The sequence below is a fragment of the Haplochromis burtoni genome, unplaced genomic scaffold (assembly GCF_018398535.1).
Source record: "Haplochromis burtoni strain Fernald_Lab_line unplaced genomic scaffold, NCSU_Asbu1 Contig_75, whole genome shotgun sequence".
NCBI classification, from domain to species: domain Eukaryota; kingdom Metazoa; phylum Chordata; class Actinopteri; order Cichliformes; family Cichlidae; genus Haplochromis; species Haplochromis burtoni.
Genome location: NW_024582436.1, coordinates 861,976 through 875,453, shown reverse-complemented (window position 1 = coordinate 875,453; position 13,478 = coordinate 861,976). Strand labels below are relative to the sequence as shown.

Here is a 13,478-nt window from a genome sequence, read left to right as displayed (position 1 = left end):
TTTTTATACAGACATGTAGATGCTCTAAACATGGTCCTTCACCAGAGTCACTAGTTCATGATTCCAGACGGTGCTGTTTATCCAGTGAATGAGGGTACAGTTAATTGAAGCTAATCAGCTTGCAGTGAAGAGGAAGAAACTCAAAGGACAGGAAAATGGCAGCTATTACTGACAGTGGGGGGCATAATATTAGAGAAGTAACTGAATTGGCACATTAATAAAAATTTCATATTAAATAATGCTCAGTACAGACACACACTGACACCACAGTGCTGCCAATAAATACACTTTTGCCTTTTTAAGAGTATTTTCCCCTTCTTTAATTACTCATTCATAACTGCCTTGCAAGCACCTAAGAATCGCTGTGTTGTTGTAGCATATCGTGATATCAAAATATCATAAGTTGCACTAGAATTCCCACCCCTAGTGTGACAAGATAGTTAGCTCTTGTCCATCTTTTAGTGTAACAAGTCATCTCTGGCTTTTGTCAGTCTGGAACCATAAGAGGACTGTAGTAACCCAGTCTACCATTGTGAAACTGGTTTGAATCATTCCATTAGTCAGTGTTTGTGTGTGTGTGAGTGAGAGAGAGACTCTGATCATTACTGTCTGTTCTGACTAACAGCAGAGCCATGTACCAGAACAGAGCTAATGACATTGTGGCACCAGCAACGTGTGTACTTTAATCATTTATGGAGACTCTGAGCGATTGCTTGTTTACTGGCAATAAGCACGCATGAATTCCTGCGTATGCTGGACTGCGCGTGTGTTTGACTATGCTGGTATGTGAGCCTAATTGTGTGCTTGTGTGGAGGATGGCTGGCCAGACAGATCGTGTTATGACTACTGATAAGCTGTCTATCTTTCAGACTGACAGAATATTGGAATGGAAGGGGAGGGGGGACGGATTGGACACGGTGCCGGCAAGCTAATCTGCACTTAGTGCCAGCTCTGCCATGCTGAACAGCAAATTATCCATTTACTTCATCGCAACAGTAAATGAGTCTGAAGTGGGCCTGTGTGTGCGTCTGAGTGTGTGTGTGTGCCGAATAAAACAAAACAAAACAAAAAACAGAAAGAAGCATTAACAATACAAGAGTGCTGCTGTGGCACAGCTACACCTAATATGTACACACATTATTAGTTTCACCCACACAGAGCCCACGATGCATTTTTATGACTATGGATAATGCATTGTAAACACATTTAACTCAAGTCTTTAAGGAAGGTATAAAACTGAAAGTGTATGAATTACTGTAAAAAAACAAAAACATGCAAATAACTGATTGCCTAAAAGCAGGGAGTAGATGGTCAAAAGATGTCTGTACGCGCAGGTTAAATTTAGAACAGAGGCGGATGAAACGTGAACATGTTACAGAAATATAAGTTACATTATAGTTTATTGCAGCATATTAATATCCTCATTTCACTGTGATGCGCGAGCTGGCGTACGATACGTGTATTAATCAAATTTAGCACAGTTTGTCACAATTACTCAGGTGTAGTCGTGTCTTACCGTAGGATTTTATTGATTGTAGTTTCTTTCTCCAGGAGGTTACGAGCTCGGATGCTAAATATTGACCTTCGAAGCTAAGAAAGCACGGTCAGTTAAAAAAAAACAAAAAACCTACACAGCTGTAAATATTAGGTACAACGTGGCAATCTGCTTCATTTTGCTGTATATTTACAGTCACAGAGACAAAGAAAGGAATAGCATGTAAGCGAGCAGGCAAAGAAGTCTGTGAAAGCACCTTTTGGTCAATATATTTGTTGTCTTCAATTGCTGAGCGTTTGGAGTGGTCACAAGAGGAGGATGAAGCGGAGGGGAGACGCCGGAACAGACAGCTGGTATCCTGTTGCTGACGATCGATGAACTGCTTCATAAAACTCTCCCTAAAGTACACGACAAACAGCACGCACAGAAATATCATGAATTTTAATGTACGGTGTCCCCCTAAAGAAATCCATATTCAGAAGCAGACGATCACAAATTTATAAAGCTTATCTTAGACGCATAATTACATCAGTGCAAATTCAGCTGCAGTGGAAGCTCTTAGCGCAGCAACCCAGCAGATGGGCTGCAGAGGGAGATTTCTTTAGGGTGAAGGACTCGGCCCTGCGCTACTCGGCAACTAAACAATAAAGCTAAATTATGAGCCGGACTTTGCATCAAATATAGTTCAGTTTTACCGCTAAAGGCTGCAGAACATAAAAAGTCTGTTTTGCAAATGACCAACTAGCTGCTTTAAACTAGGAGCAGGAATGAAAACGTTACTTTTTACTTTGTTTGCATAATGTCTGGAAACTACTGGTGGAATTCAAAAGCTTCACATCTTTGGTGGTCTCTGTTAAAACCCACACTCATAAACCCACACTGAGAATTACTACTTAACATAACATTGTCCCTATATTTAATCTAGCTCACTTTAAATGTGTGTGTATCTTTTTAGCTCTGGTGGATATCGTTCTTCATTTTCTCTTCATGACAAAAAATAGCCCAAATTATGTAAAGTTTTTGTGTTTAAGGTGTGTGTTTGTGTGTTTACCTGATCCTGGGCACAGTGAAATCAGATGGAAGCTTGGAAATCTTCACCATCTGAGGTCTGTTGGGGAACTTTTCAAAGATCCTGAGTCGTAGAGGGAGCTTCTCTTTGGTGTCAGCATTGGCTTCGCTTTGCTTGAGCTAACAGAGGGAGGATGAGAGGCAGTTTAGGCACAGAACAGAACTGCAGGGCACTCTTAAAGAATGCAGTCGGCCTTGACAGCATGAGAAGAGAGGGATTTAAGTTAGAAACCAAGGAGGGGGGAAACGGGAACGGTTAGTCTGAGTTCGGGTTGTATGAAGGTTTTTGATCTTGAGATCTGCAGGTTTTCATTGCTATTCATAAGCAGGTGTGAGGTTATGTGTGGGATATCCAGAGGTAACGGCTTTGAGGGTGCAGCTTTATATTTCTGCCAGATGATGGCAGCAACACACTTACCTACAACACTCACAACACATACAGTACAGACAACCACGTTTAGGATGAGATCCCACTTACTTTTCAGAAAAGAAGGGAGAAGGCAACAGAAGATAAAAAAAAAAGAAAGATTACTCTGGAGGGGTTAATGGAGAAAAGAAACAACAATGACAGAATAATGTGCATGTGTGCGGGCTTAAGCAATGCAGCGCAGACTGGTGAAATCAAAAGATGACAAAGGGACTGAAAACAATTATTTCCATTAATTACATATTGGGGGGGGCTGACTGAAATTCTCTTGCAGGTATTCTCTGTATGGGTGCATGGAGATAATCCCTGATGCATTGCAGATTAGGCCTACGAGGGGAACTGGAGCTTATCATTCGAAGAAGGTAACTGCTGTGAAATATATTGACTAGGCTCTGTGAATATTTCTCTGTCAGTCATGGCGTTGTGTGACTGTCTGTCTGCTGATAAAAATGTCCCTGCGTTCTGTTCCCCGTATAGGTATTTCTGTCAGCAGCTGTCTGACTGTGAGCGACCAAATGACTGGAACAGCCTCTTGGATCTGAGGGATAACAGCCAGAGAACAGAGAAACCTGAGAAAGGAAGGGATGGAAATCTGCCTATCCACTTCCTCTTTTTGTTTTTAGCAGACTAAAATGTTGGAGCTTCTCCTTTACCCTGAGTGGGTGTGTGGCATACTGTGAAGATGGAATTATGCACCAGCGTTCTCTTGCCTAGGCTTTCTGTCTATACTGACTCCCAAGATAGACACAGGGCAGAAAGAGAGACAGAGACTAAAAAAAAGGTAAAAGAGACAAGCCAACAGATGGAAGCCGGCAAAAATAACGACACAAAACTTAATTGATGATTGAAAAAAAAAAAGACAAATGGATTTCAAGATGTAAAACAAGTCATTATTTAAAAGAACTGCGTGCTGTGTTTGCTGCAAGAGCACAGAATAGGAACAAAAATGTTTTGAGCACAATCGTGAGCTTATTTTCAGTGCTGCAGTTCTTTTACTGAAACTTGAAACACACACACACGCGCACACACACACACATCATTAATATGGACCTCCTGGCTCCCAAGGGTACTAATCAATTGGGCCAACTCAGTGAGATGTGCACCTTCAACAAACCCCTACACCCTTATCTGCTACAACAATGCAACAAAGCAAAGATTTCCCTCTATCCTTTACAGAACTTGTTCTTTTCTATCAAACTCAAAGTCTCAGTGTTTCTTTATATAAGATCATCCTTACAAGTTCCTTCTTCTCACTTACAAATCCCTTAAAGCCCGGGTCCCTCAGTACCTGTGTGACCTGCTCCACCCATACACAAAGTCTCAGATGCTAAGATCCCCAGCCATGGGACAGAGCCTTCAGTGTGGCAGCTCCCACCCTCTGGAACTTTCTCTCAAAAGAGCTTTGCAATGCCCCGTCAATGGAGTCCTTCAAGAAACTCATCAAAAGTCATCTCTACAACTAAGCCTTCAACCTCTAGCCTTTTGTTTTTTGTATATTTATATATTTGTTTAAATATTTATACTCTTTTATAAATCATCCTTGGGTTTCTTGAAAGATATTAAAAAAAAGTTAGCATTAAATTTCACGATCTCAGTTTCAGGTTCAGATTCCATTTATTCCTTCCCTCACTGACCATACTGTCATACTCACATGCATCGAATTTACATTTAAATTTATCAATGGAACGTTGATCAGAGTCCACTGTGCCACAGATTGCTGTTTGGGGTGGCGAGTGTAGTGCAATGCATAGTTTCCTCGACTTCTAACACTGTGGAAATCTTCTCTGTGAAAGCTTCGCCTGTATGTGTAGTTACACTCATAAGCTGCCATAGATCACCAACGCTAACGCAGCAGGTCTTCTGTCTGTAAAATCAATAAAGTAAACAAGAATGAGGAAGAAGAGATTGCTTTCACACAAAATCTATTCTCTGCAGATTTACTGATTTTATGTGTTCCTGAAAATGAAAGTGCCTCTTTATCAGGTTTTCACCGTACTGTAATAATGTATCAATACTGTTGCTATCAAGGCAAAGATTTAAAAAAGAAGAAAAGAACCCTGGCCAAACTGGTACAATCAAGTATTATGAACATATCTAGTACTTAGTTTAAGGCTTTACAAGCTTTAAGGCACTAGAATAAATTGTTTTGTTTTAAACATTGATCAAATTATTACTGTGACTGCAATAAACAAACGTATGACTGCACTGAGATTTATCCCCAGCTCTGCATTGTTATCCAGTTTGCAGCTCTTTGTTTTGTTTTACTTTAACGTCTCACAACTTTACACTCCCATATGGAAAAGATATATATAAATCTTATAAAGTTTTTATCTGTCTTGTGTGAAACTTGTATGAAAAGCATACAGGAGTGAAAGCACATATAAGATCCCTTGAAAAATTATATAATGAAACTTGTATGTTTTATATACTTACTAAAAAAATATATGAAAGTAATGAGAAAGTGGCCACTTTCATGAGTAAATCATGTATGTTTTTACTATTTCTTTTCCATATGGGCTTGGTTAAGTCTCACGCTCTGATCGAACAAGGACTCTCTAAAAATCCACTTCAAAGCAACAACACATGACATTAGCTAACTGCACCGTGCACAGTGAACGTGTTGGAGCAACAGTGAAAGGGAACAGCATTATAAGTGACAGCTTGCATTCGCTGCCCTATGTGCTTTGTTATATACGCCTTAAGGAATAAGCACTAAAAGTACGTGTGTGCACGTGACAAATGTGGGATATTTATATTCCACTTGTATGTCTATGTGCACATATGCACGTGGGAAAAAAAGGAATTTCTTTTTGTGTCATAGTTAACGGCTGATAAATCAAAACTACTGCTTTCCCTGCCACTGATGAGATTTAATGCATGGCGCAGTTACAATGGAGCCAAGACTAATGTGCTTTGCCTTGAGACCCATTCAGGTGACCTGCCACTGCTTCCCCCTTCATTCAAGCCAATTTCAGGCTCCGCTGAGCTAGGGAACTTTCCATCTGGGATTTCCACAGCTCTCTTGACCATGGCTGAGAGGGGTGAAAAAAACTAATACTGACCATTAGCATTAAGCATTAAACCCAATTCAGTCATAGCCGTAGTTCAGGGAGAGCATGAAGCAGTCAGGATTGAAATAGCCAGAGCCAGAGAGTATTGAAGATTGAGAGAATTCAGAGGGAAAAATCAACTGCTTTTCTTTCTTTGCTGGTAGAAAGAAGCAAAGCCCTGTATAAAGATGAAGTTCACCTTGTTATCCAATAGTAATACTTTTATCCATCTACAGGTGAACACCCCAACTTTTCATGATAGCTTCATTTTACAGCTGCAAGAACAGCTCCATTCGGATAAAAATCCCATTTAGCAGAAGGACAAATGGATCTGCGAATTAGAAGAATGACTCAAGCAGGTTAGTGTCTACAGTATTAATATTCGCAGTGGACAATCCTTCTGAACTCTCAGTCCTGTAAAGCGAATCTAGCTCACGCAAACACCGATAATATTTGCGAGTGGCCAAACAATGAGGAACTCATGAACAGCCGCCTACCAAACTGCGGCCCACACACATCCGTCAAATGCCTGTGGGAGTGCATAAAATCATCTGCATTTTACCATTCAGCCTGCCTTTCACCAGCCCCACCAGACAACAGCTGTGTACGCGTGAGGATGTGTGCATGTGTGACCCCAGACGGCACATTTTCGTAATAATAACACAGCTTTACTTGCTGTGCGATCCATCATTCGGCACATCTGCAGTGTGCGTCGCTCTCTTTTTATGAATTTGTGCCAGCTCAACAATTTTAGCCATGATATATGCCAATATTAAAAAGCTGAAAAATTCAAAAACACACACGGTCATTGTAATTGGAAACAACCTATTTGCATTCCACATTCCTCAAAGTCTTCCCCAGGCCTGTGAGCCTAAAGCTGCAATACCCAGTGGAAGGAGATCAGAGAACGAGTAAGCAGGGTCACCCTCTTTCTTCACATTAGTTGGGTAATGAGGCATACTGCGGAGTTGCTGTAAAGCCACACAGCCCATAAACCTCTAATAGCTACCCCTGATACTCAAAACAACTGCAGGTGCCATTGTCTGAAAGTCCAAAACTGTATCACGTTCAGCTATGTTGCTTTGGGCTTAAAAAAGATTAATGGGTTAAGGGGGTATGTTGAACCTAATTTTTGTTTTGTATCCCCATGCTTGCCTTTCTTGGTCTCACGTAGCCTCTTGCTTTTTCCCCTATTATAGTCTTTCCTTTTTAGATCCAAAAGTATGAAAATACTGTCAGATATTCTGTATGCCTACATGTTGGAAACTCTTGCCATGAATGTGCGACGACAGCCCAAAGCAAACATAATAAACATGAAAAAAAAATCACTTAAAATTGCATTTCGATAAAGACTTCTTTCTTTTAAAAAAATGTGCATGTGCCTGTGTTTTATTGTGTGTGCTGATGCTAGTTTCAGAAAATGACAGAGGCACAAGGCCGGGAGTGTTTTTAATAGAAAACTGAAAGTGACATTGAAAAGATAAGAAAACATTGTTTTGGGATTCTCTAAGGGGATATGCTCTTTTCTTCTCCGCTCCCTCTGTTTTCCTCGCCTTTCTCCCCCTCTGCTAGATCCCCAAATAAGTCCTTGGTCCATTAAATCAAGAAGATTGAGGACAGGCTTTTACTTTAATTCATAAATAATGAAATCTCTAGTGGGAGGTAATAAAACAATAAAACTTTTCAACGCTTCTGGTTAAACGAAATTCTTCTGAACAAAAGATTTTTAATGTTAAACATTTAACCAAATATGGAGGTTCCAGCACAGATATAAGAGAAGACAGAACTGACATGTCCAAACAAGCTACATCATATTCACACAAATGTAGAGTAGCCTTTGTTTTTTCTCAGAATTTATATAAAGACATGTTAAAGTAATTAAAGGATCACAACAATGCAACAATGATACAGCAATAGTGCTCCTGTCACCGTTGTATAATAGTAATTAATCATTCTCTACCTCATTCATACCCAACTGTTATGTCACAACATCAGATTTTCAAGACACACTTATTGTGGGAAAAGCGACAATGATATTATTACAATATCAATAATGCTGCTGGTCAAGTTCCCTTATAAATTTATCTTTTATTGCAAATGAGTTAATGCTCACATATAGGGATGGGTACCGGTGTGGCACCGGTTCTGACATAAACGGTAGTAACCAGACCGAAAAGCAGCGCACATTTCGGTGCTTTATTTCGGTGCTTTATTTCGGTGCTTTTTTTTCCTGAGCTGTGATACACTTCTAGCCAATCATTTTACGTTTCCGAGGATAGTAGGCGGGGCCAGGTACGTAGGTTCTGTTAGAGCAGAGCTACAGATTAAAAATGTCCAAGGCGAAGCGGTCAAAAGTCTGGCTGTACTTCACAGCAAAATATGCAAACTCAGCAGCCTGCAACAAGTGCTTTAAGCTGATACTGTGATACTGTCAAAGGAGGTAACACCAAGAATCCGATTAAACAGCTGGCGACGCATAGCGTTTTTTTTAAAAGCCGAGAAATGCGCCGTATTTGATAGCTTGCTGCGAGACCTCACACCGTGCACGTCGGGTGGGTTGCCAGTTATCGGACCCGGAGCAACATCCCCCAAAAACCCGAAGAGGAGAGTCCTGGCCCCTAGCCCTGCCAGTGTAGCAGAAATGATGACGGATGATGATGCAGCAGCAGCCGTTCTTCTCTGGGTGAGTAGCTTAATGTTGTTCGTGTGTAATTTACGTTGAGTAGGCTAACCACGTTATTACATTAATGCATGTAAGGTGAACTAGCAAACATCATCATAGCTACATGTGGCTGTCTTCTTGTTTGATGGCAGATACTCCCTTCACCCTGGCCAAAAAGGCTAAAATGACCAAAGAAAAAGTGGGAAACAGTTAAACATGAGAGGTTTTTGGACAAAGTTTGTGTTTTTTTCCCATTGTTTAAGCACTGCTTCCAGCCAAGAGTGATGCCATATATGCCACATAGCTGCAGAAAAGGCTAACATTGTTATCTTTTTACAAAAAAACAGCTGAACATGAGAGGTTTTTGGACAAAGTTTGTGTTCTCCATTCTTTAAGCACCGGTTCGAGCACCGTTTAAGCACCGGCACCATTTCAAAAGTACCGATTTGGCACCGGTATCAGATAAAACCTAAACGATACCCATCCCTACTCACATAGTATACTTACATGTCTTGTGACAGGTAAAGGCACTGGAAAATTAAGCTCATTATTCTGTTCTATATAGTGCAAATGTTGCTCTTTAAGGAATTCTGATCAACAGCTGCACTATATGGGATATACCTGCAGCTGTTTAAAATAAGCTTGCCAACACTGATGGACAAAAAGACAATCTCAATGCCTTTACCTGTCCTCTGCCCTTTCCACATAAAACTATAAAATAATTTAAAAGCCAGAGAGAAAGTGTCAAAGGACAGAAGGAAAAGACTGCATAGGATTCAAATGTCAGTTTGTTTGTATTTGTTAACCGACTGCAAATTTTAAGGCAGCATAGCTTTCAGCTTTTCTTACTTTCTTCTTGTCCCCTTTAAGTATTTTGCAAATGTGTACCTCATGACTCATCTACCTGGCCTGAGGACCTGTTTGGTTGCTAGAATATTCAGCTTCACCCAAACAAACAGATATGCAAAAATCAGTGTGTGTGTGTGCAATAAGAAACTGATTTTTCACTACTGACAATTCATACCTTGCACAAATAAAAAATGCATTATTATCATCATCACTGCCTTTAGGGGTAAACACCTTTCTCTATCTTCGGGCACTCTATAAACATCCCCCTTCTCTTTCAAGCTCCTAGCCTCTGGTCCTGCACTGTTCTGCGAGTAGGAACAGTTTGTTGGATGAAGACAGGCCATCAGTCTCTCTCACCACATAGCCCACCAAACTATGGCAGCATAGATGAAGGTAGCACAATAGCAGGCAGCAACAACATGCAACCTCCTCCTTTTGAAAAGGTTTCACTCACAATTTAGATATGCATACCGCCTGTGGTTTTATGAGCACTGTTAACAAAATTACTAAACCTTAATCGATTATTATGATGATTAACTTATTAATACAGAAAAAGAGTAACATAAGAGAGTAAAAACATTTCCCTCCTCTATAATTCTTGTCTTGCATGCATGACTTCACCTTGTTCTCACTCCTGGTCAGTCACTTGATCAAAGATTGGGATTTGAATGGTGATTTGACTGAGGACGTTTGACAGGTGGAGGTGCCACCAACGTTGTGATTAGTGGACAGCTTGCCCCACCACCTGAGTCACAGTCACCCTGTGAGGGTGTTTCCTATTAGTTGTGTACTAAAGCACACCTAGGGGGCTGTGAATGAGTGTGCGCTCCTAGTGTGTGTGTGGCAGGGATCTCCTTCCTCCTTTCATTTCTGTCTAGTCATCTCCTGTCCCGGTCTTCCTTTCATTATGCATTTCCATCTAATTTCATCTCAAGCAATAAATACACAATCCTAATCAACATTGATGAGTGGAGGATGAACATCTGTGTATGTGTGTGTTCAAGAACCAATAAGACTTTCCTGTTACTTTTGTACTCATGATGCTTGAGTGTGGAGGAATAAGCCAGTTTGTTTAATCAGCTGCAGTCCTGCTTACTGTCATGTCTGTGATTATCCATGATCCCTCTTTATATGTGCATACAGTGCATGCATAGTTGAATGTGCCAGTGTGCATACAAGCATAACTGTACTCCTGCTTCCGGGCTCTCTGATTACAATGCACTGATTCACGACTGTTAAACCTGCCAAAACCTCATGCATCATTAAACCAATCAGATAACACAGCATAGAAAGTTTGATCCCCTTGATCACACTGCCTTTATACTCCTGCTCACGTTTCCCTTACACTCAGTAAAAGAATAAAGACAAATATACTTTTTCACATGCCCACTGTGAAACAAGTGTGTGTCCTCTTGGCTGTGTATTAAATCTATGTCTCAAAGGTAAATATCGATATTTATCTGTTGATGGCTATATGACCCAGAACTGTTCTAAAGAGGATACTGCTGACCTAATATGCCTGACAGGAAAATTTATTTCCAAGTTGGACCAGTCAAACATTGAGCTGACTAAATAACATTATAAATACCTGCAGGAAATGGTTCAAGAAAAGAATGTAACCTGCCAGTGTTCCCCAGAGCAAATAATCAGAAGAACTGTGAACTACTGTGCATGGATCTTAATAAGACATCTTATTTAACTGATTTGAATCCATCAACCCATCTGTTTTCTTAACCACAGGAGGGCTGAAGCCCGTCCCAGCTGTCACAGGACGCCAGCACATGACAGGGGTAAAAAAGAGACAGACAACCATGTTTACTCACACCAAAATACCCAACAATTATGTCTTTGGACTGGGAGAAAACCACAGTTCCCAGTGGAAAACCACACAGTTACAAAGAGATCATGCAAACTCCTAGTTGTTCTCAAATGAACCTGGAACCTTCTTGCTGTGAGGTAACAGCATTAACCACTACACACCAGTGCACTAAATCAAACGAAATAAATTAGACCAGTATATGTTCATTAGGAGTCATTTATCATGTTAATGTCAGAGAGGAGTATATAACAAGACTATGATGGATTTCACGTAGAAACCATTCTGCAAACTGGTCTGCTGACTTAGCATCTGAGGACACCGGTCATTTTTTCAGGGCTTCTGCTGTATCCCTTGGATTCTGAGCTGAGACGTCCAGTTCCATCCGCTGATTTTTCACAAGTGCAGATAAATAAAAAGCTAGCTTGCTAGGTTAGCTAACCTAGCTTGCCAGTAGACAAAAACTGATTTAAACTTCACTCTTATCTTCATGCAAACAAAGCCAGTTCAAATGTGTCTACTCAATAGAGCTAAGATTACAGCAGACTACAAACAGAAAGCTTTTGACACCAAAATCTTGACCTGTGTGGACATCAGGTTTAAAGAGATTACATAGTACATAACACTGGCAGTGGCATAACACACACGGGGGGGAAATCTGCATAACTGAACTGTGACTCTTCCAAAGGCTTGACACCAAATCAGAGATACGCATACATAAAGCTACTGCTAGCCCACTAGCCCATCTTTCTGCCTGCAACCACACTGGTCCTGTATCCTTGACATTTTTCATGGGTGGAAGCTAAACACAATGGAGGTTAAGGGGAGCTGACATGTTTGACAGGTTTTACAACTGATATTTCTGAAACACAAAGAGCGTGACCAGAGCCGTGAAAGACAAACAATGTCACCAACCACCTTCGAAAGCATAATTTTCCCCTCAGTAATTTAAAACTCATTGTTCAACATTACGGTAAAAGCACTGCTCGCATTGAGCTAATAATACCACTAATTATGCACTGTATGCAGTGTTCCCTGTACTGTGGGTCTTTCTACCTAAAGCAGAGACTCAGCATACACACTGATATAAAAATATGAAAATTCATATAATATACAAGGTAACATTCTACGATTTGTATGAAGTCACTCTTTGAATAGTTTATTCTGCTTCAATTTGTTGTTCCATTATTTCCAATTAATTTGAACACAGCATCTGTCACTGTGCTCAGCCAACTGTGAAGAAGAAAGGATTAAAAATGTCTCAGGGAGGACAACATGCACACACATGGCTTTGGTGTCGCATTCTTACTCTAAATATTAATTGATATCCAGTCTGTAATCACAATACTTTTAGTAACAAAACAATTTTTGAGCTGAAAAGAAACAAAAAAATGTTTTTCTTTTTTTTTCAAAGTGCTTGTCATGAATACAACTCACACCTGTGATAAATAGTGAGTCAAATAGTCAGTCAAGTCATTCATCAAGAACCAGGCAAAAATTACCCATCACATACACCGTAATTGGTTTCTCATCCCTCATGACCTACATGTGTATTTCTTAGATATGCTGGACGTGTTGTTGGGCCTTTGCCAAATGTTTGCAGAAGCCGTCTCATGAAGGGAGGGTGATTACCATCTATCATTTATTTATAGTCAGCCCTGTATCCATGATTGAAGCACCTGTAAAATAGGCAATTTTACACTCACTGCACCTAATCACTCAGCTGTGGGAAATAACCTGTCCAAGGAAGCTGAGACCTGCCAGCCATCTACTGGTACACAGTTTATATGAGCGCGTGTGTACACAATGCTATTCAAGTTGATTAAACAATTGTGTAAAGGTTTTGTATGGATACAAAGAGAACGCAAAAATAATCAGCGGCTTAAATCTTTAGTATGTCTCTGTTAAGCTTTTCGTAGGGTGAGAACACTAGGAGTGGAGTGGTGCAAGTTAGCCATGATTTGAGTTTTAAACTAGAAGACGATTCAAAAGTCTGAAAAATGAAGCAACAGTTTTGTGGATATAGTACATGTGTAGTGGATATAGTACATGTGTAGTGGATATAGTACATGTGTAGTGGATATAGTACATGTGTAGTGGATATAGTACAT

General features: G+C 40.3%; 1 protein-coding gene across 7 annotated transcripts in view; it reads right to left on the bottom strand.

Annotated features, from left to right (window-relative positions):
• Positions 1 to 13,478, bottom strand: part of nalcn (sodium leak channel, non-selective) — a 66,280-nt gene that overhangs the window by 14,006 nt on the left and 38,796 nt on the right. For 6 of the 7 annotated variants that reach the window (XM_042221818.1, XM_042221824.1, XM_042221819.1 and 3 more), the window contains 3 exons: positions 2,547 to 2,683; positions 1,752 to 1,893; positions 1,517 to 1,590 (listed from right to left, as the gene is read on the bottom strand). In XM_042221818.1, coding sequence (XP_042077752.1) covers positions 1,517 to 1,590; positions 1,752 to 1,893; positions 2,547 to 2,683 — 353 coding nt within the window. The remainder of the gene's footprint in view (positions 1 to 1,516; positions 1,591 to 1,751; positions 1,894 to 2,546; positions 2,684 to 13,478) is intronic. The other variant, XM_042221821.1, reaches the window with a different exon arrangement.